We start from the raw sequence: 24,659 nt of genomic DNA on the forward strand, positions 1-24,659 counted from the left end.
ATTTTCTTTCTCAACAAATCAGTTTCTGTAGCTCTATCAAATTCTGGCCACTGACAAAATCAACCTGCAGGATAGAAGAGCTGAAGTTCAGAATCTGAACCATTATAAATCCAGCAAACTAAAATATTGTTCAGGGGCCCCATTCAGACAGCCAGTAAACCCATCTTCCCCAGAGATGTTCTTTCATTTCACAATGTCTCTTAATTTTCAGAACACAAGCAACACAGCAAACATTAACAAAGTTAATACATAAGGCACACCTAAACTTAACACGCAGATAATAACCAACAAAGAAAGAAATAAAAGTCCAATGATCAGAAAGTTGGACATCAAAGAATTAATTTGCACAGACCAATTCAGCAAAAAAATAGAAAAACATTTAAATAACCAATGCAAATTATTTAATACTTGAAAGTCTCTTTTTCAAAAAGCTAGTTATATTGTTTAAATCTCTGATAAAACTTAAAATCTAGCGAAGTAGGAGTTCATAACCAAAAATTAACTTACCATCCTCTTGTGAGGAAGGATATGGATAAATGTGGTGGGAAGCTTTTGACTTCTCATCAGTGAAAGTCCCCTGGAAAGAAATGAACAACATAAGGATAAAGCGCATGGCAAACAGACTATGCAATGCCAGATCCAAAGTGCCTGAGAATCATAAAGGCATTACTTTCTTTATTATGTTTCAAGACTATAATATTTGTTATTTTTAGTAAAGGAAAAGAATTATTAACAAGAACAAATAGAAACACGTAAATTATCTATTAGACACAGTTTATATTGTTGTAAAGAAAAATAATGCAAGTACCTCTTACCTAATTCTCTATGTATCTCTCTAGGAAACCTTGTCAGTAATATGATTATTTCTAATTTTAAAAGTTACTCCAAAGTCATCAGAAATTAGCAGAGTTATCTAAAATGAGTCAATGCAGGTTTAATTAAGACCATGAGCCATAACTTACAGTTACATACATATAGGATGGATGTTTGAATTGGCTCTATCATGTATGCATGCTACTGTTATTTTCAGTCAATGTTAGAATAATGGATGATATAAATACTAAGATTAAGGTCTAGCTAGGCCACAGCTAGACTACAGCACACAATCTAGAATATGACTTGGCAGCCTTTTTTTTAAAGATTTTATTTACTTATTTGAGACAGGAAGAGCACGCAATCTCAGGACCCCAAGATCATGACCCAAGCCAAAATCAAGAGTCGGACGCTTAACCAACTGAGTCACCCAGGCACCCCTACTTGGAAGCTATTTAGATATAAAAGTGCTCATTCTAGAGACCATAAGAATGAGGACAAATTTTTTTTTTTTTTTTTTTTGAGAATAAGTCTTAAAATTTTATGTGACAATGAGTATTTACTAATTACTACAATCAGAAAAACACAACAATGCTATTTCCAACTGGAAAGAAATCCTAAGATTTAGGGCTATCTAAAGATGAATTAAACTACAATAAAGCAAGGCATTCTCAATCATTACAAGTATTTGGGCACACTTCTGAACAACCACAAAAGATGCTGAAAACGGGATATTAACACGTAATGAGTGTGAGGCAAGTCAGAGGAGCACAGTGTTTGTGATTTTGGCCTCTGGAGTCCAATCAGACAGGCCTGGGATTGAACTTCAGCTCTACCATTTATTACGTAGGTGATACAAATATCTAAGGGTTTTTTGTGCTTCAGTGTCTTCTGTGAAACAGAGTGGTAAAGATACCTATTTCACAAGAATTGTTACAATTTAGCAATGAGCTAAGGATAGTGTCAGGTACACTCTAAGTACTCAAACAGTGGAGTTATTAATGCATTTTAAATGTTTGAGCAAAGGCCTAATCATCAGTATTCAATAATATCATTAGCTTAATGTCTCTTCCCTACGATTCTATGATACCAGGAAAATCCTTACATCCCTCTAGAGGTTATTCCTAGAACACAATCGCTAAGCCAGACTTTTAAGAAAAATGAAAAAACTGGGGCGCCTGGGTAGCGCAGTCATTAAGCGTCTGCCTTCGGCTCAGGGAGTGATCCCGGCGTTCCGGGATCGAGTCCCACATTGGGCTCCTCCGCTGGGAGCCTGCTTCTTCCTCTCCCACTCCCCTGCTGTGTTCCCTCTCTCGCTGGCTGTCTCTCTGTCACGTAAATAAATAAAATTAAAAAATCTTAAAAGAAAAAAAGAAAAATGAAAACTAAATGTTCAGTATCAACTGTAGGAAAATACATTAAGCTTCTTCCAGGACTAACATGGTAGCAATAAGAGTAGGTAATTTCAGCTTTAAGGTAATAGCCAGCACGTTAATTTGTTCCGTTTCTGCCTTCTAACATTCTACATGTAATTAAACTACACTTGACAGCCACTCCAATAAGCAGTCCAGAAGAGAAAAGAAGAAGGTTAAGTGACTGGTTCAAAGTCAAAATGCTGGTGGGACAAGAAAGTGTACTTGAGACTGCCTGATCCGACAGCACAATTATATCATCTTCCTCTTTGGTAGGGACGTTGTATGTAAGAAAAGGACTATACTAAATCTCCAAATGTAAACAGCATTAGAAATTCTCACTTTAGGAACTTGGAAGATACTGAAACATAATACAACTGGTAACCTCTCTTGCAGAAGAAAAAAGAAAGATATTTCAGGAGGTCTCTCAACTAATCCTAAGGATTAGTAAAACTCTGTCACTCAAATGATGTTGTTTCAGAAAATTATCTTCTACCCAGGTCTCCTCAGCTAGTTTACCGTGATATGGGGTTGCTTACAGTTCAGCCACAGGTAGCTACAAACCTACATGCAGTAAATACCAGGTCTCGGCCTAAAATGAGGTTAGAGGAGGGAGGGAAAGACATCTGAAGATAGCCCTGGCACATGTGAATCAAGAGAATGTAGGCTTATGGGGAAAACACAATTTTCCAGTCCACATATATAAACATAATACGTATCACTGGAGTGGCGGGGGTGAGGAAAGACAGGTTTACTTGAAACAATATTTGCTCTCCTCTTACCAACAACTATGTCATCAACTTCTACTTTGTTTGCCTTTGTGATTACAGTGATGCAGACCACATGGTCTCTTTAAATTACATAAGGCCAGAGGCACCTGGGTGGCTCAGTTCGCTAGGCGTCCAACACTCTATTTCAGCTCAGGTCATGATCTTAGGGTCTTACCAGGCTCCGTACTCAGCAGGGAGTCTGCCTGAGGTTCTCCCTCCCTCTCCCTCTGCCCCTGCCCCCTACACTCACTCATGCACTTGTTCTCTCTCTCTCTCTCTCAAATAAATCTAGGGGCGCCTGGGTGGCTCAGTCCGTTAAGCATCTGCCTTCAGCTCAGGTCATGATCTCAGACCCCTTGCTTGGCAGGGAGCCTAACTGTCCCTCTCCCTCTGCCCCTCCCCCGTACTCGTGCTCGTGCTCTCTCTCTCTCTCCTCTTTCAAATAAGTAAATTCATTTTTTGAAAAATTTTTAATAAAATTAATCTTTAAAAAATAAATAAATTGCATAAGCATATTTCATAATAAGACTACAATCACTCCATACTAGTGACTATTAAATGTTAATTTTGGATACATATGTGCATCAAATCACCATATTGTACAACTTAAACTTACACGATGTTAGGTGTCAATTATATCTCAACAATGCTAAGAGGGAAAATGCTTCTAGGATAAGAACTGGAGGTGAATGGAGAGAAAAAACTTGGTACTGTAAGAACCCAAAGAGAGAGAATTTTCATTTAATGCAGATATATATAGAAACTAAAAGATAATATGATTGAGATTTTTAAGATGCTTACTACTACACAATTTTCTAAAGTGATCATGTCTATTACCTGATGTCGTTTGATAATATCTTTCAATTTGTTAGCCAACTTCAGATCAATGTCTGGAATGAGGTAGATGTTGGGTCTGGTCAGACAATTGCTCTGAGGAGAAAAAAAAACAGATTTTGAAATTCTCTTCGTTTTGAAATGATGTCACATTATTAATGAATTACCCTAATGGCCAAAGTTGACATTCAAAGCCATAGTGCTTAAAATGGGAAGACGTTTTTTAGTATAGACTGTAGAAGTCTCATCTCAATATAAAACCTAGGTGTTCAGCAGGCCACTTAATGCCATCCCCAGATCCCTTCTCTGCAGCTAAGTACACCTGGACAAAATATGTTCAGAATCACAACCTAAAGAAATTCACCGTATTTTTCATTAAGGTACCACACTGACATATTGATACTCCTATAGCCAATCATACCTGAACTGACCTTAATAGTCCAAATCTAATGTAGTGTTTCTACCTACACCTTGTATTGAGGGGTGGATCCCAGGGGAATGCCCATTTTGGCTCATGTGTAAGTTACTTATAGCTCTTTTTCCCATTTCTAAACTTACAAATAGCAATGATTAAAACATGCATATTAACGCCTCAAATCATCACCAAAAATCAGTGAACCAATAAAAGAAAGTTCTTTCTCTAGCTAACAGTTCATGAGACAAGTTTCAGGCATCAAGTTAATGATAATACCTAGCTGAATCTCTGTCAGCTACCTCCCCCCAGGAAGGCTAATTCAGTAATCAATAAAAATACTAGGAAAGAAAAGAAGAAAATTAAGTGTTCTCTCTTCCAGGTTATATCTAGTTGGGGAAATAAGATCTATAATTATGGTACAACCATGAAACAAATCCAAAAAAAAAAAAAGACTATATAAATGAGTGACCAGTAGATTGAGAGTGTTTATATTAAATATGAAAGAGATTCAAATAACGGATTAGGTGAAATAAAGAAAGAAAATATCAGGGCATCTGGGTGGCTCAGTCGGTTAAGCATCCGACTCAATTCTGGCTCAGGTCATGATCTCACGATTGTGAGACTGAGCCCTTTAAGATTCTCTCATGAGATCCTCTCCCTCTGCCCATTCCCCCACCTCTCTCGAAAGAAAAGAAAAGAAAAGAAAAGAAAAGAAAAGAAAAGAAAAGAAAAGAAAAGAAAAGAAAAGAAAAGAAAAGAAAAGAAAAGAAAAGAAAAGAAAAGAAAAGAAAAGAAAAGAAAAGAAAAGAAAAGAAAAGACTCGAAAGAAAAGAGAAAAGAAAAGAAAAGAAAAGAAAAGAAAAGAAAAGAAAAGAAAAGAAAAGAAAAAAGAAAAGAAAAGAAAAGATCATAGATTATTTCACAAGAAGTTTAGGATCAATATTCTATAAATGACAAGTTTTAGTCATACTTTATAGCTCTAATCCCCAAAAATCCATAAAAAGAATAAACAATAGATTTCAGAAAATTTTTCTTCCTGTGATCTTTTGGCGGTTCAAAAAAGCCAATCTTAAAAAACTGAAAGTATATTAAAGGGAAAAAATTTTTAATAATTTAACTTTCTGAGTTACCTGCACCAATGTTTTTTCAATGTTCATAAACATTTCAACATTCCGATCCATTCGGGATGGATTCTGTAAATCAAACCTACGCCTAAAGAGAAGAAAATCGTTAGTTAATCTGTCTTGTACCTTAAACGAAAGTGAAAACTTAGTTTTAGCACTCAACACAAATGAACTGCAAAGATTTGGAAATTAAAAGTGTTCTACAAAACATGTGAGGGTATTTTCTCAGTATAAGAAAGCAGTGTCAAAATCTTCTTGAACTAATGTTTTAAGTATTATGACATTAAGATCCACTCCAGTCAAAACGAAGTACCAATTCCATGAAGTAACCTGTTTTCCTCAAGTCTAAGATATTTTACATTATATAGAAAAGGAGTCCACAGATCCAAAGGCAATGAACTAATATACCATTCTTCAAGTATAAGGGAAGTTTATCTACGTTATATATGCTTAAAAGTCATTTGCTCAAATTCATCAGTGTCTGTGTTCTCTTTGAGCCTACTATTGTCCTAAATCTGGTAAATTCATCTATTGACCTTTTCTCTCTCCCCAGTGTCCTTTTATGTAAGTACCCAAGCATAACATTCTAATGCTGTCTGCCTTTTCACCCACTTCCATTTAAATTTGAATGCTTCTTTCTCCATATTTTTTATTCAACATTTACTCTGATTTTGCTCCATTTTAATTCCTGGGACACCTGAGTAGCTCAGCCAATTAAACATTCGACTCTTGATTTCAGCTCATGTCATGAGCTCAATGGTGTGGGACTGAGCCCTGTGTCAGGCTCTGTGCTGGGCATGGAGCCTGCTTAAGATTCTTCTCTTTCCCTCCCTCTCTCTCTGCCCTTCCTCACATCTCTCTTTTAAAAAAAAAAAAAAAAAGTGCGGCTTTATAAAGCAAACCACTCAGGAAATTAATATTTATTATGACTGAGATCCAATTCGGAAACTAAGGAAAGTGTCCACTAAAGCACAGAAATAGGTAATTTGGAACGGAACTAGTTACAGCTTCAAAAATGGCATTTACATGTAGGAGGGACTTTTGTCCCAAGCAATCATATCTTGAATTAACCTTGATACACAGAACTTATCCTTAAATCCCATTTTTTGGGTTGTTTAGTATTTTCCTTCCTAACTTCAGAGCTTCTGAGGAATGGGTAGGGTAGGTCAGAAATTCCAAGCAATTTCCATTAACTGGCAGAACAACAGAATAACACATGACTAAATGAGACAACCCTATTAGAGCAGACAGGCTTCCGCTCGTTCTTTCAGCACAATAAAGGGAGGGACGTATGTCTCCCCTTTTTAAAGGGTCACTCTTTCACAGGCTTCTGATAACAAAAGAACTATATCCAGAAAAGTCTCATTTCAGAATTGCTTACATAAGCCTTCACTCGTATTATTCATAGAGAAACTGCTTCCTTAGTAAATGATTCACATGAGGCTGAAGGGAATTATCACTCCCAGAAATCAGAAATAGTTTGAAAGTAATCATTAAACAAATTAAAATAGGGTTGCCTGCATTTACCTGCAAATGAAGATTAAAAGCTAAATGAATCTGGTAATAGAAGAAGAAAATTAATAATTTATTCTGCCTTTCTGATTATTGATGAGTTGAATTTCTCAGTATTGCAGCTAATAAATAAAATAGGAATGAGAGTAACAGTCTAACAAAGACTTACCTAAAAAACAACAGGCACCTATATCTATATTTTAGAATACTTACTTTCTAATTTTTTCAAAATTTGAAGGCTACAGCTTGGTAAAAGTTGTAACGAAAGCATGATTCTAAGCACTGAACATCAACATCGGTCTATTACGAGCAGAAACAACCAGACATTGTATGCCTCCAGAGGGAAGAACACAACACTGTCTATTAAGCACTGCTGACCAAAACAACAACAACACACACACACACCTGAATCAGATCTAACTACAACTTTACTAGAAATTTAGAAGACTATGTTAAATGATATTCTAGGGAACATATTACCAAAATCTAGAACACAGAAAATTCTACAAGATAACTCGTTTTTGTAAAAAAAAAAAAAATAATAATAATAACTTTCAAGGATAAGAGGGGGAAGAGAGCAAGGTGGAACACTATTAATTTTCTTTTTTTTTAAGGAGGTGAGGGGGGCAGGGGGAGAGAATCTTAAGCAGGCTCCATGACCTCATAACCCTGAGATCATGACCTGAGCTGAAATCAAGAGTTGGGAATCTTAACCTATTAAGCCACCCAGGTCCCCAATTTTCTGAAAGAGACTTAGACACATCAACCAAATGCCATGTACGAATCTTGTTTGAATACTGATTAATATAAATTAACATAAAAATACAAATTAAAATTTAAAATATGAATATAAAACCATCCATGAAATAATCAGGGAAGCTTGAACACCAAGTGGGCATTTAATAACACTGAAAAATTATTGATAATTTTCTTAGCTGTGATAATGGCACTGCTGTAATGCTTTTTAAAAAATCCTATGCTGGGGGGTGCCTGGGTGGCTCAGTCGTTAAGCGTCTGCTTTCGGCTCGGGGTGTGATCCCAGGGACCTAGGATCGAGCCCCGCGTCAGGCTCCCTGCTCCACTGGGAGCCTGCTTCTTCCCCTCCCACTCCCCCTGCTTGTGTTCCCTCTCTCGCTAGCTGTCTCTCTCTCTGTCAAATAAATAAATAAAATCTTTTTTAAAAATTTTTTAAAATCCTATGCTGGAGCGCCTAGCTGGCTCATTTGGTTAGGTGCCTGACTTTGGGTCTCAGCTCAGGTCTTGATCTCAGGGTCATGAGATCAAGCCCTGCATTGGGCTCCACACTGGGCATGTAGCCTGCGTATGTATGTATGTATGTATAGATAGATAGACAGATAGATGGATAGCGTAGGCTTTTTAGTGGTGCCTGGCTGGCTCAGTCGGTAGAGCATGCAACTCTTGACCTCAGGGTAGGGAGTTCAAGCCCCATCTTGGGCACAGAGATTACCTAAGAAAAAAAAAATCTCATGAGGCGCCTGGATGCCTCAGTTGGATCATGATCTCAGGGTTGTGCGATTGAGCCCTGAATCCCTTAGGATTCTCTCTCTGCCTCTCCCCCTTCACCCCCAAAATACTATGTTTTTAAAAAATTTTAGAAACAGTGAAATATTTATAGATGAAATTATATAAAGCTGAAGGTTCATGAAGGTAAATAGCAATTCATTATATTATTGTCTCTGCTTTTATAGTTTATAGTTTCCATAATAAACTCAAATGGTTTGCCAAACAATGATTTAATAACACAACAAATTAAAGCTTTCCTGATTCAGCAATATGCTATGTGAGCAAAAAAAGTTATTTAAAATATATGGATATTATGAAAAACTGAGATGGGGCACCTGGTTGGCTCAGTCAGTTAAGCATGCAACTCTTGGTTTCGGCTGAGGTGGTGATCTCCGGGTCATGAGATCAAGGGTCAGGCTCTGCTTGAGGTTCTCCCTCTCCCTCTGCCCCTCCCCCCACTTGTGTTCTAAATTAATTAATTAATTTTAAAAATCTTTTTTTTTTCATTTTATTTATTTATTCGACAGAGATAGAGACAGCCAGCGAGAAAGGGAACACAAGCAGGGGGAGTGGGAGAGGAAGAAGCAGGCTCACAGCAGAGGAGCCTGATGTGGGACTCGATACCATAACGCCGGGATCACGCCCTGAGCCGAAGGCAGACGCTTAACCGCCGTGCCACCCAGGCGCCCCTAAAAATCTTTTAAAAAATAAAAACTGAAATAAACTCAGGTAAATATGGTATAACCTTTAGTTGAAAGATTTAAGCTGACTTGTTTTGAAATTAACAACACTATTTAAATAAATTTTACTTTATACAATATAGAAAAATGCTCAAACCTACACACGAGAAATGCAAATTAAAACTAAAATTATAAAGCCTTTTTGGATCTTAATGCAGCCCTCTAGAAGAGACAAGGAAGGAACACTAACTCTCTGGCTTTTAAAAGCTTTGGTTATTTAAAATGTAAATATGAGCTCTCCACTGAGGGTTTACTAATTAATGAGTCTTCTGCTTTGTTTTCCTCGGGCAATCTGCCTTTTAACCTAAGGCAATACTGTCTGTCAAAAGGGCTTTCATTAGCTTTATTGCTCCAATTTTGTGCCTCTTGTGACTACTGTTAGGGATGTTCTCTTCTCATCCTCAGCTACATAAAGAAAATATAGTCTGAATAAAAATAATCAAAAAAGGATCCTGGAGAATGACTTTAATTCCTTGGAGAGTGGTGTGAAGGACTTCAGAAGCAAACTTGGAAAAGGCAAGACAAAAATGCATTGAGCTGGAAGCAAGGTGAAAAGCAGACAACAGTATAGCAGAACAGCTGTGTGGGAAGTGACAGAAGTTGGCCTCAAGAGTAAGGCGCTTTGTCTAATAATGGCAAGCTACAAAAGCTTGTAGGAGACCATCAACAGAAGGATGGTCTTGTATGCCACACTCCAAATGGGTAGCAAACAGCCCACAGAAAAACAGCCTGAAACAGGTAAGCATATACGCAGGAGGATGGTCTACTACATAGAAGCAGACAACATTATATCCTGCTAGGTATGTGACTTTGGGGATAATTAAAGTGTTCTGGATCCTTGCTATATTATTATTATTTTTAAAGATTTTATTTATTTATTTGACAGAGAGACAGCCAGTTAGAGAGGGAACACAAGCAGGGGGAGTGGGAGAAGAAGAAGGCAGCTCCCAGTGGAGCAGGGAGCATGACGCGGGGCTCGATCCCAGGACCCTGGGATCACACCCTGAGCTGAAGGCAGACGCTTAATGACTGAGCCACCCAGGCGCCTCTTGCTACATTATTTTTTAAAAATTTAAAGGCTGTTTTAAAATATGCTATAAAAATGGATAATTCTTCACAAGTTAAAAGATCTAAACCATGGGGGCGCCTGGGTGGCACAGCGGTTGAGCGTCTGCCTTTGGCTCAGGGCGTGATCCCGGCGTTATGGGATCGAGCCCCGCATCAGGCTCCTCTGGCTATGAGCCTGCTTCTTCCTCTCCCACTCCCCCTGCTTGTGTTCCCTCTCTCGCTGGCTGTCTCTCTCTGTCGAATAAATAAATTTTAAAAATCTTTAAAAAAAAAAGAAAAGATCTAAACCATGTTTGTGCTAGAATGACAATCTCACTGACTAGCATTTCTCAAAGTAAAGCCTGATGACCATTTAGAGTGCTTTTTGAAAATGCAGACTTTTAGTTTTCACACCACATTTAGTAGTTAACAATGTATGTCCAAGAGGCCCAGTAATCTATATTTCTAAAAGTATTCCAAGTGGGGGCACCAGGGTGGCTCAGTGGGTTAAGGGCCTGCCTTCAACTCAGGTCATGATCCCAGGGTCCTGGGATTGAGCCCCACACTGGGCTCCCTGCTCAGTGGGGAGCCTGCTTCTTCCTCTCCCTCTGCCATTCCTCCCACTTGTGCTCAATGGCTCTATCTTCTGTCAAATAAATAAATAAAATCTTAAAAAAAAAAATTATTCCAAGCGATTCCTAAAGTTCGAAAGCCACTACCCAAGACTTACTGTGGTAATATCTAAAAAGCAAAAATCAAAAGGAGACTCTGAGGCAGGGAATAAAAGTTGAACCACCAAATCTTAAGGCAGAAAGAAAAGTAAGGACTGAGCTTATCTGCAAGAAATAAATGTTGGCAGCAAATCATGTCACAGGGAAAAATAAAAGGCCACTCACTTTTCACGTTAAGACAAATTCTAAACTTTATGTTAACTAAGCCTAGTTCACCACAGCCAAGCAAAACTAATAAAACACAAACTATTTTCAATCAATCTCTTTAAAAGGCATGAAATATGATTACAATACAAAGTAATCTGTGTAGAAGGGTAAGAACAAATAGGATTCTGATCACTCTGCAGGAGGACACTGACATTTACTGAGTTGAATTTAGTTGTATTTAATCTCTCCTTCTTCAGGAAATATTTTTAGATTTCCATAGGATGTCAAAATTCTCCTGGTTTGGTATCCCTCAGTTATATACAACTATACATGAAATCAGCAGAAAGTTTTATCCTTTAATGAAAACCTACAAATATGGCACTCACTTCTGACTAGAGACATCCAGAAAGATCAAACACTCTAGAATCTTAATCTGTACTGTCTGTTGAATGTTCCCACTCAACCTCGTAAATGATACTCCAGCCTGACATCACTGAAAGCTAAAAGAAAGCAGGAAGTAAGAAAGAACCAAACAGAAACAAGAGGAAAAGAGAACATTTGGCCGTAAGAAGGAAATGAACAAACTTCGGAGCTAGACTGTGACGTTAACTGGAGAACACAGACGAGGTTCAGAGGTGTATGTTGGGTACGGGGGAAGTCAGAGGCACTGTCAAGACCACAGGCCACTATTCAGACATCCAAATTGGGGGGAGAGGGGGTTACNTTCCCGCTGAGCGGGGGGGGGGGGGGGGGGGGGGGGGGGGGGGGGGGAGTGTGCACTGTAACTAAGTGTCTAATGTCACCAGAAAGGGGAGGATTCTGGTACAATGTGAGTAAAAGACTTGGAAAAATTCTTATTCCTCACTCCTCTTAAAGTCTCTAACTTTAACCTTTACTTCTTTCTTGGTCTCCCTTTTAATTTAAAGACATCTTATTTTACATATCCTTCTAAACCACATTAAGTCCTTTCACCAAAAAATATTCCATTGCACTGGCACACAACAGATGACTTCGGAGAAGTCATTTCACTTTGAGACTGTCCTCTTGAATCCAGGTCAGGATTTAAAACACAAACTGAACAAAAAAATAAGAAGAGAGTTCCATGTGGGAATCTAGAGCTAACAGTAGGGTACAAATCATATCTGATAGTCAGACACACCGTCAATCTTAGCTCAGGAAACACCCTGTAAGAGTCACGACACCACAGCCAGAAGCAGAGCTGCAAAAACAGCAAGCCACCTCTGGTGACTCTTGTGCTCCAACACTCTTGTGCTCATGGCATCAATTAACCAATCTCTATTAAATACCCACCCATACATAAAAAGTTCGGCAAATGCACAAAGTCTGTGTCACTTGCTATTCATTATAAATAAATCATTTCCTTATAAACTTGCCCTATTTATCAATGTGAATACTTACTTGCATTTCCCAGCCATAGAGTATTGGATTAGCTTAACTTTTAAAGTACCCAAATTACATGAGTATTCTCCTAGAAAGATGCTAAGACTGAACTGCACATAGACAACACAACTAAAACCTCGACACGACTTCAAGTCAATTCCCTCCAGCACCCCTTCAAACCCTGCTCGTGAAGTAACTCCCCGCTATCCTTGAACTCCAGGACCATCCCATGAAACACTCACTAGTCTCAGCAGCTGAACTTCCCTCCCAGAGATGGCAGAAATGCCAGAGTTCAAGAAAGAAAAGAAAGCACCAAGAGAGACAAGGCAAGAAAAGGGAAAGAGAAGAGAGTGAAAGGAAAATGCAACATTGCAAGAACAGCAGCAGTGATTCTACTTCTAGCTGCACCACTGCCCGAGTAGTGGTCTGTGCTCCTGAGCTGGATTCCTCTCGTCTGTGTCCTGAGGACAGCACACTAGACATCTCCCGTTCTGAAGGCCGGGCTCACAGAAACACATAAGCCGCTATCTTTTAGCATAACCTAAGTTCACAATACACATTTTTATATTTCACAGTGAGCCTACCTTCTAATTTGCCAACAATGCACACTCATCTATTACCTAGATACAACCACATATGAGAAATAACTTGCCTAATAAATACAATAGTTGTTCAATATTTTTCCTTGACGTAGGCACAAAGTAAACTAGAAAACCAGATAAAACTTCCACTTTGGACATTAATTATAATGTGCTTTTAGACACCATACAAAGAAGGAAGAGGATTCAACATTAAATAACTTAAATATCACATCAAAACATACAAATAAACACAAAAACTTACCATCCCTGTTCATTTTTATACTTGTAAGCAGCCCCAAGAATGTGACACAAGGTCCCTCCAGCTTTGAAATCCATGAAACATTTTGCCTAAAAATGATACAAGTAACACATGAGAAAAATAAAAGTTCTGACAAAATTAGTCATGTCTGAATTCAAAGTTTTATAAACTCAATTGACACAAACAACTGGTAGCTTAACCTCCTTAAATAGCTTTCTGGAACCAAGTAAGGTATAAGGAAATTTTTCCAAAAGTGGATTAAAAATTTTTTAATTCAATTAACATATCACTCGTTTAGTAAACAGTCTCTGAAAAACAAAATTTATAAAAAATAAGTCAAAACATTTCAGCAGGAAACACTAACGGACAGAATATTGATACACTACAAACTCCACTGGTAAATTTAAAATTCAATTTTTAAAATGTATAAAATTCTAGTAAAATACAATTTCCAACAATATGATTTTCCTATAGAGTAAGAAATATTAGTATACATTACTTTTTTCCCAATTTAGGTCCCTGACTTTAAATCATGCAAAAATTATAACTGAACTCTTGCAATAATATTTTCAATGACCACGAAACACAGTGTAACTATAAACTATATGTAAAATTATAGCTAAAGTCTGTGCAACAATTTAAAAGAGATGTGCACTTTATCGATTATAAAAGTATGCTCAAATAAATCAAATGCTGAATGACTTCTACATTATGGAAGTAAAAGTTTCACATAAACTGATCATCAAATAGGCTAATAAGATGGAAGTATTAGAAATACAGCATGCGGGGCGCCTGGGTGGCACAGCGGTTGAGTGCCTGCCTTCGGCTCAGGGCGTGATCCCTTCATTATGGGATCGAGCCCCACATCAGGCTCCTCCGCTATGAGCCTGCTTCCCTCTCTCCCACTCCCCCTGCTTGTGTTCCCTCTCTCGCTGGCTGTCTCTATCTCTGTCGAATAAATAAATAAAAATCTTAAAAAAAAAAAAAGTTTAAAAAAAAAAATAATATAATGGAAAGAACTGCGTGATATTAAATACAAGAAAGCAGAAAACAGAATGGTGGTTGCTAGGGGTTGGGGAGAGCAAGGAATGGGGAGTTACTGTTTAATGAGTAGAGTTTCAATCTGGGAAAATGAGAAAGTTCTGGAGATGGATGGTGGTAGCAGCTGGACTACAATGTGAATATACTAATATCACTGAACTACACACATAAAAATGATTAAAATATTTTACGGCAATGAAAAATAAGTAATATTTTTTAAAATAAAAAATACTAAGAAGAATCAAAGATGAGCTCTTTCAAAATAAGCTAACGAGTAAGCCCTCCAAGTCATTCTGACTATGCTGTTGGCTTTTTAAATCCATAGGTTTGAGTTCTGAATTTCTTGCCCAACACTATTCCCAGTACACCCCAAATGTTGCATTACATATTCCTAAACAAATACAGCCAGGTGCAATTCTTACCACTGACAACATGCTATTTATCTGAGAAAATGCACAAGTTATTACAATTTTGTAGTGTTGGCATCTTAAATTAGAATAATGTGCTGGGGCGCCTGGGTGGCACAGCGGTTGGGCGTCTGCCTTCGGCTCAGGGCGTGGTCCCGGCGTTGTGGGATCGAGCCCCACGTCGGGCTCCTCCGCTATGAGCCTGCTTCTTCCTCTCCCACTCCCCCTGCTTGTGTTCCCTCTCTGGCTGGCTGTCTCTATCTCTGTCAAATAAATAAATAAAATCTTTAAAAAAAAAAAAAAAAAGAATAATGTGCTGGTAGGTACCTACAAGAATAGAATGAAACACTTCTACTAAGCCTTCCCTGAACCTGCAGAGACTGGGCTAAAATGCTCTCTCCAACCACGCATGCGTATCGCTACTGCGCACATGCAAACCACTCACAGCATAATACTGAGATGACTAGTTTACACACCTGTATATGTAATATGTACTGTAATATGAACTCCTTGAGGACAGGAACAGTGTCCTATTCAAATCTTTAACATCAACATTCAACAGAGTGCCTGACAATGTAGGTAATCAGTAAAACTTTTCTCAATAGTTCAAGTATACTAAAATAATTTAAAAACTCATAGACGTGTACACATTGACCAGACCAGAACAATAAAACATCTACACACATAATTTAAGATTAAGGTCAATTTCTGGACAGGTAGTAAATATGAGAAATTAAAATATTAGATATATGCTTAACACAGACCTAGTAACTTATATCAACCACTACAGGAACAAAGGATGAGCGAAGAAGTAGAAACTGAGACTTCCAATTTTCCAGAGGTAACATCTGAATAAAGGGAAAGAAAGAGGTAAACTCGGGAACCTGTCAAGGGCACTAGTTCCAGTAATCAAGTGCAAAAAGGAAAACATAAATCCATAAGGATGTGACAGAAAAAAACCAAAAAGGGACACTCACCAGACATCAAGGATTCTTAGAGCCCACATGGGAATGGATTTGGGACTCTGGTTCTAATGATAAAGCTCAGTGTCAAAATCACCCGGATAAAAAAGTAGCAGATCGAAGTCAGGGGACGGCAAGTTGGAGGCTGAGACAAGAGACTTTGCAGGGACACCCATGGGGCCTTGACTGTATCCCCTCACCCAACTCTCATCCCAACCACCCCCACCCTGAAGAAGGCTTGTCCTAACTGACACTGGATGTTAATTCCAATACAAGAGCTCATGTTCTTAGACATTCTCTGAAGGAGCAGCATGGACTGTTCGTTGTAAATTCCTCCTGATAAGTATTGAAAAATTTACAGAATAAAAGGGCAAGAGGATTCTAAAACTTGAGCTTTCCAGAGCCAGCAAGCTGCTGCTTCGCCTAGAGTTATCTCAGTAGCTACACACCCCAATCAGAGACGGTGGGGGGGGGGGGGGGGGGGAGATGATCAAGGACAGCTCTAACACGCTGCTTCTATTTCCAGCTGTGTGACTACACTGCTTCTGATAAGCTGTTCTATCTCTGGTTAACTATTTGGAAAATTAATCTAATCTTATTCTGGATGTACGTAAGTGGTCTCATCCTACCTATTTATAGCCCCCCTAAAATTCTGCTGAGCTAATGAAACCTAGGAAAAGATAAATCTAACTGCAATACTTAAAAATGCTTAAAATGTGTACCATAGTGTCCTTATTTATCTCTTTGGCTTATTTATTAAAGGCAATTTGTCTTAACTAGAAAAAAGGAGGAGGATGTATACTTGGTACGTAGAACATTCACATCTATTAACGCCGTGACCTGGTCTATTAATCAATGTGATGATGCAAGACAGTAAACATGAGAAAGTGAATAAAGGAAGAGAAACTGACATCCAAGACACCAAGAAAGTTCACAGAAAATCACAATGTCATCTTCACACCTTGAAAAGTTGTGGGGAAAAAAGGCACGTCACTGAGACTCCAGAACCTTTTTACCTCACAAAATATGACAATCAAATATTGCTTACATTTCTCTGTGTACTTTAACCACTTTGGAGTTCAGATAATGCTTTCTAGAAATTTTTCCCAATGTTGTTAATAAGAGAAACTATAATAGTCTTATAATTAGCACCTCTAATCATAGCTAATTATTGCTGTAGTACTCTTATTCTTGGTGAGAACAAAAAGCATTATCATTGCTACCAATTACTGAGAATTTAAATTTACCATGAGGCACCATATATACATCACTGACAACTTCCTATTCATCTGAAAAAATGCACAAGTCATAGCAATTCCATAGTGTTGGCATCTTAGATGAGAATAATGTACCTCATTTACTCCTCACAACAATCCTCCGAAGTTGACTCTTCATGCCATTTTACAGATGAAAAAGCGTTGCTGGCTGCAGCAATGTGACAGGCTGAATAACCAGAAAACCCTACCACTTCAAATGTATGCTGGACAAAATATAACAGATGTTATTTTAAATGTAGCTGGATTTCTAGGAAGAAAGGAAATCCCTAGGTGCAAAAATCAAAGAATAAAAAAATCAAACTAAAAGTCAAAGTGGCAGTCTTCTGAGGCTAAAAAAAAACAAAAAACAAAAAAAACGCGCCAGGGTGACATGGGGCGGGGATAATGAGACTAAACAGGCAAGTAATGACAACGTTGATAAGATAAAGGTTAGGGCTTCATTGTTGATGCAGGACAGGAAATAAGACTACAGATCTAAGCAAAGGAGGACATCAGAACTAAGGCAATCACCCACCATACAGGCATGGAGAGTCAGGGCTACCAACAGGTTGCACCAGTAGAGGGACAGGATGACCTAGAAAAAAATACCTGCCAGCAAAGATGATAACAAGGTTCCATCTCAAGATAATTTGAGTTTGAAACTTAACTAACCACTCAGTTAGGAACCCCATGACAATTTAACATAAGAATCGGTCTTAATTTTGGCAGGTCCTCTGAAGTGACTTAAAGAGCAAATTCTCAGCCAGGCCAACAGGATTCCCAGGTAAAATTCCACTGAAGGAAGGGCTGATGTTCCAAAACTCAAAAACACAGAAATCTTAATTATGTTCTGTTCCCTTAAGTCAACAGAAAAAACTAACAGAAGAATTCTAACATTTCAAATAAAAGGAAAAAATACGATAGGACTTGTACAATTTGAATAAATAAAATGATTAAAACACACTAAAGAGAAAGATTTGAAAAAGATATACATGTAACTCCTAGCAAACATACCATTCAATGAAAGTAAAAGCACAATTGTCAGTTTATATAGCAGATTACACAACTACACATAGAAGAGTGAAGTTTAAAACTTATTTGTGAAGGATTAGAAATTGTGAAGGATTTAAATCCCCAGCTTCAAGAAACATATCAGTACTTTTTTTCTTTTTAAGAATTATTTATTTGAGAGAGAGAATGCTAGAGCAGGGGGAGGGGCAGAGGGAGAGAGAAAAATCCTCCAGCCGACTCCCTGCTGAGCATGGAGCCTAATGCAGGCGCTCAATCCCAGGCCCCAGGCCGCTGAGATCATGACCTGAGCAAAAATCAAGAGTCACACACTGACTGCGGCACCCAGGCGCCTCAAGAAACATATCAGTTCTGAGGAATATATTAAAAATGCATAATAGAACCTACACCCAGAGACATACCATAGTGCAACTGCATTAACAGCAAAGACAAAGAGGTCTTAAAAGCAACCCGAAGAAAAGAGAGTACCTAAAAAAAAAACAAACAACTGGACTGACAGATTTCTCAACACCAATAATCTCAACAAGTTACAAAAAATATTAAAATATGTTCTGAATGTAACAAAATTTAAAATTTATAATAAAAATCAATCATTCCAATCACCTTTTGAAATAATAATGCAAGAGTCAAAGGAGAAGTCAAAACAGAAATCAGAAAATACTTTAGAACTAAATGATATGAAAACATCACACATCAAAACATAGGAGCCACAGCTGGAGATGCACATGTTTAAAAGAAAAAAGAAAAAAAAGGAATGCTGACCCCTACACCTCACATAATACACACAGGTCAATTCCAGATGGATCATAGTTATAAAGCTGAAAGATAAAACAATAAAGCTTCTATGAAAAATACAATAGAATATATTTATGACTTTGGAATAGGCAAAGGGCATAAAAAGCATTAAGCATAAAAAAAAATCTTATAGATTATTCTATGTCAGCAATTGGCAAACTGTAGCCCACAGGCCAAATCCAGCCTGCTTCTGTTTATGTAAATAAAGTTTTATTGGAAAAAAATCCATGCTCATTGTCTGAGGCTATATTCACACAATAGCAAAGACGAGAAGCTGCAGCAGAGACTATATATTTACTATCTGGCCTTTTACAGACATTGCATATAAAATCATTTACCACTTGGCCTTTGACAGAAAAAGTTTACTGATCCCTGCCCTATATTACAATTAAGAGCCTCTGTTCATCGGGGCGTCTGGGTGGCACAGCGGTTGAGCGTCTGCCTTTGGCTCAGGGCGTGATCCCGGCATTATGGGATCGAGCCCCACATCAGGCTCCTCCGCTATGAGCCTGCTTCTTCCTCTCCCACTCCCCCTGCTTGTGTTCCCTCTCTCACTGGCTGTCTCTATCTCTGTCAAACAAATAAAATCTTTAAAAAAAAAAAAAAAAAAGAACCTCTGTTCATCAAAAGACATCATCATGAGAATAAAAAGATAAGCTGCCAAGAGGATATTTGCAATAAATATTTCTGACACAGGACTCATAACCAAAACATGTAAGAAAAACTCCTTTAAAAAAGAAAAGAAAAGAAAGAAACATTCCCACTCTTGGTGGGAATGCAAACTGGTACAGCCACTGTGAAAAACAGTACGGAGGTTCACCAAAAAGTTAAAAATAAAACTACCCTATGGACCAGTAATTCCACCACTGGGTATTTACCCAAAGAACACAAAAACACTAATCTGAAAGGATATATGCACCCCTATGTTTATTACAGCGTTATTTATAATAGCCACATTATAGAAGCAGCCCAAGTGTCCATCAATAGATGAATGGATAAAGAAGATGTGTGCATGCGTGCGTGCACACACACATACACACACACACGCACACCAGGAATATTATTCAGTCACCAAGAAGAATGAAATCTTACCATTTGCAACAACATGGACGGAACTAGAGAGTATAATGCTAAGCGAAGTCAGTCAGAGAAAGATAAATATCATACAGTTTCACTCATGTGGAATTTAAGAAATAAAGGGAAAACACAGAGAGAGAGAGAGACAAACCAAGAAACAGACTCTTAACTATAGAGAACCAACGGTGACCAGAGTGGAGGTAGTGAAGATGGGTGAAATAGGTGATGGGATTAAGGAGTACATTTATCATGATGAGCACTGAGTAATGTACAGAATTGTTTAATCACTATATTGCACACCTGAAACTAATAAAACACTATGTTATGGAATTAAATTTTTTTAAATGAGAAAGATAAATGATTAGATTTTTAAAAATGGGGAAAAGATTTGAACAGGCACTTCAATAAAGAGAACAGCCAAATGGTCAATAAATACAAAAGGGTATTCAATTTCACTAGTCATCAGCAACTAAAGAAAATGCAGTATCACCATAAATCCACCCAAAAACTAAAATAAGGGGCCACCTGGGTGGCTCAGTCAGTGTCCGACTTATAATTTTGGGCTCAGATCATGATCTCATGGGTCATAAAGATCAAGCCCCGCGCTGGCCTCCACACTCAGCGGGGAGTCTGCTTGAGGTTCTCTCCCTCTGCCTCTGCCCCTCCCCCCACTTACGCTCTCTTTCTCTCAAATAAATAAATCTTAAAAAGGGGGGGGGGCGCCTGGGTGACACAGTGGTTAAGAGTCTGCCTTCAGCTCAGGGCGGGATCCCGGCGTTATGGGATCGAGCCCCACATCGGACTCCTCTGCTAGGAGCCTGCTTCTTCCTCTCCCACTCCCCCTGCTTGTGTTCCCTCTCTCGCTGGCTGTCTCTCTCTGTCAAATAAATAAATAAAATCTTTAAAAAAAGAACAAAAACCCTAAAATAAGAAAATGTCCAAGCATGGGTGAGAAAGTAAAGAATTAGAACCCTTGTATATTGCCTGTGGGAGTATGAATTGTTTCAATTGCTCTGGAAGATTAGCAGTATCCACCAAAGCTGAACATGCACTCATGACCCAGCAATTACATTCCTAAGAATAGAACAGAAATACATACGTTTACCGAAAGACATATACATACAAAAATATTCACAGCAGCAATACTTATAATAGCTCTAAACTGCAAATTACCCTAAAAGCCAATCAATGACAGAATGGATAAATAAATTCCGGAATATTCCCACAATGGAATACTATATGGCAAGAAATGACAATGCCGCCCATTTTTTCAAATAAATTTTTATTTGAACACAGTCACACCTACTCATTTAGATATTATCTTTGGCTGCTTTTATGCCACAACAGAACTGATTAGTTATGACAAAGTCTGTATGGCTTGCAAGCCTAAAATATTTACCATCTGTCCCTCTAAAATTTACCAACCCCTTATACAGCAATCAGAATGAAGAAATTTCATCTCCAAATAATAACATGGTAGAATTTTACAAATATACTTGCCTATATGTTTCAAAAATGTAAGTCATGAATGACAAAGACAGGATGAACTATTTGAAATTAAGACTAAAGAGACATAGCTAAATAAAATGTGCAATCCTGGTTTGGATCTTAAAAAGGACATTTTTGAGACAATTTGTTGAAATGTGAAGACTGATTATATAGTAAATAACAGCATTGTCTGTCCCAATGTTAAATTTCCTAAATTTGATCGCTGTAAGACAAGGTTTAAAGAAGAACCATGCTGCATGCAGTCTGAAGTCTCCAGCCACACCCTCCCCCTACTAGATGGGATCTCCTGGACACCAGGAACTTCTGAAGTGACTTTAAGAATGCAGTCACTGTAGTGACAGACTGGTGATTTGTCCTCAGAAGTCCTTTTGTTTGACTTACATGCTAATCTTGGCTTTTACCCTTCCCCATTCCAAAAAGTCCTCGAATTTTGCATGATCTTAGGAGAACAATACTATTCTCAGATACAGATCATAAAATACTGAAAATTGGAGGAATCATCATTTCACCAAATTCAACAATTTTCTAATGTTTCTTTGCCACACAACTCTTTTAGGAGCAGAAAGCTCAAAAGGAAGTCTATCAAGAAAAACTGTTCAAAGTGAAAAACTTGAGAACAACAGATTCCTCTTAAACCTCCCCATTTATTCCTCTGTTCTCTCAGTCACTCAGGTGCTCTGCAAGAAACAATTATAAAGCCAATGATCAGGTCCAACTCCTTTTCTGATAACTATATGCCTCTTAACAACTTCCTTCTCCCTAAAACTTATTTACCACACAGCATGGTTTACTAAATCAAATGAAGGAAAGTGATTGCCAAAGTGACAGTCCTCGGATTCATATTCTTTCCATTACAGCAGACTGACCAAGTTCATGAGAATCTCTGCCATGAAGTCAGTCACACTTACTGGACAGAAATTCCAAAGTGTCAGAGAGAGATAGTCTATGGACTGTGACTCATCTAAAATGTCCCAAAATAATACTACCCAGTCCAAATACACAGCCTCATTTGTAGAAATGGCTTTGACAATAAATTTTACCTTCAAAGTATTTACATGTATTCCAAAGTTATATATTAAAATGTGTTAAGTTCCTGTGACAGTTTGAAAATAAATTCCAAATAATTTAATGCATGTCCCTGAATATAGGTAACCATCTCAATGAACCTCCTTTTGAGAAATAATAATTTCACTAAGTTCTGATTATTGATTTAAAATAAGTCAGCACCGTGTTTTACATTTTTATAAATATTTTAAGAAAAGATCAATTTCACAAAGTAAATATTATTCAGTTCTCCAGCTAACTTCATTAACAGCCTTTCACTCTTCCTGTCTTTGAGGCAGTTTCTAACATCACAACAAAGGCATGTCAATCAGTAAATACATACCAAACACTTGCAGTGAGTAGGAAAGTAAAGCAAATCTGATCAATGTTTAATTGATAAAATATGGCTTCAGTTCAAAGGACACTACAACATTTTGTTAGTCCTCAGGTTTACATAAAATACAGTCTCAGATACGAGTTGAGTTGAAACAGAAGACCTAGCTCTTTGGGGCCTTCCTCAAGAGCTGGAGGTGATGGCAAACTAGTATAATAAATGTGCAAACAATATGTCTACCTTAATATCTACATTTCTACTTTTACCAAGAAAACCTCTGACAGAACAAGCAAGCAATCTATTTTTCATGTTGTTAAGTACTATATACCACTTCTAATTTCTCAAAGAGCTTCCATTATCACATATTTTGTGATTCTCACAGCTACATCATAGTGTCAGCAGAGCAAGAAACATTTTCCCAGAAGTAGTAGTACAGGTGGAAGTACCTTTCCCCAACGTCACAGAGTGTTAGGACATAGCTATTTAACTCCTAAGCCCAGGGCTCTTTCATAACACCTGGTTCCAGAAACTGATCTGAGATGATTCTATATGTTACATTAGTTCAATTTAAGAAATAAATGAGCTTTATTTTGGCAAAATCAACAGCTTTTACACTCTCTCCAGACTTCTGATTCAAGTCAGATTAAAGAGACCTGTGCTTTATCTCTGATCTCAAAAACCTGAAATGATGCTTAAAAAAATCATTACAGGAAATATCCTGGGCTAAGTATCCAGAATCATCCAGCCAAAAAGAACTAAAAATGCTGATATAATACACAAAACATCTTCTAACAAAAGTAAAACAGGAAATCTCCGAGAACTGGCTGGCCATGAAGAATAACAGCACAGAGACATCAAAGACAATATTGACAAAGAATACAGTCTTTACAAAAGCAGTTTGGAAAATTCAGCAAACAAATGACTGCAGCCTTCATCAAGCACCAACAGCAATCCTTGGGGAAAGGAGAGAATCTAACTACGAGAGTTATTAGCACATTACAACACTCAAACTGCCCTGTTTTTAACAAAAAATTGCACAGCATACAAAGAAACAGGAAAGTATGGCCCATTCAGAGGGAAAAAAATAAAACTAATAGAAACCCTTCCAGAGGAGAGAAAAAGGAATGAAGAAAAAAGAACACAGTGTAAGGGACCCATGGAACACCATCAATTTTACCAACATACACATTATGGGAGTCCCAAAAGAGAGAAAAGAACACCAAATTTTTGAAAAAGTTATAGCCAAAACTTCCCAAATTTTATGAAGAACATGAATTTACACATCCAAGAAGTTCAACAACCTCCAAGCTGGATAAACTCAAAGAGATCCACACCAAGACACTTTATATTCAAATTGTCAAAAGACAAAGGATCTAAAAACCAGGGAGAAAGAAGTAACTCATCATATACAAGGAACTCTCAGTAACATTAACAGCCAATTTCTATTCAGAAACCATGGAGGCCAGAAGGTAACGAAAAGATATAGGTAAAGTGCTGAAAGAAAAATAACTTGTCAATCAAAGTTTGTATCCTGCAAAATAGCCCTTCAAAAATGAAAGAGATAGGGTGCCCGGCTGGCTCAGACAGTGAAGAATGTAACTTTTAATCTCAGGGTTGTGAGTTCAAGCCCCACGCTGGATGTAGAGATTACTTAAAAAATAAAATCTTCAAGGGGCGCCTGGGTGGCTCAGCCAGTTAAGCATCTGCCTTCAGCTCAGGTCATGATCTCAGGGTCCTGGGATAGAGCCCCATACTGGGCTCCCTGCTCAGCAGGGAGCTGTTTCTCCCTCTCCCTCTGCCTGCCATTCCTCCTGCTTGTGCGTGCTCTCTCTCTGAGAAATAAATGAATAAAATCTTTTGAAAAATAAAATAAGGGACGCCTGTGTCATTCAGTT

The 24,659-nt window shown here is 37.9% G+C and overlaps 1 protein-coding gene across 1 annotated transcript in view; it reads right to left on the minus strand.

Annotated features, from left to right (window-relative positions):
• The window catches only part of SMARCC1 (SWI/SNF related, matrix associated, actin dependent regulator of chromatin subfamily c member 1), a 172,597-nt gene that overhangs the window by 127,171 nt on the left and 20,767 nt on the right, over nt 1–24,659 (minus strand). Inside the window, exons 4-7 of the mRNA XM_034657207.1 lie at nt 13,314–13,399; nt 5,375–5,456; nt 3,833–3,925; nt 508–577 (exon numbers count right to left, since the gene is read on the minus strand). Coding sequence (XP_034513098.1) covers nt 508–577; nt 3,833–3,925; nt 5,375–5,456; nt 13,314–13,399 — 331 coding nt within the window. The remainder of the gene's footprint in view (nt 1–507; nt 578–3,832; nt 3,926–5,374; nt 5,457–13,313; nt 13,400–24,659) is intronic.

Source organism: Ailuropoda melanoleuca, chromosome 4 (genome assembly GCF_002007445.2).
Source record: "Ailuropoda melanoleuca isolate Jingjing chromosome 4, ASM200744v2, whole genome shotgun sequence".
NCBI classification, from domain to species: domain Eukaryota; kingdom Metazoa; phylum Chordata; class Mammalia; order Carnivora; family Ursidae; genus Ailuropoda; species Ailuropoda melanoleuca.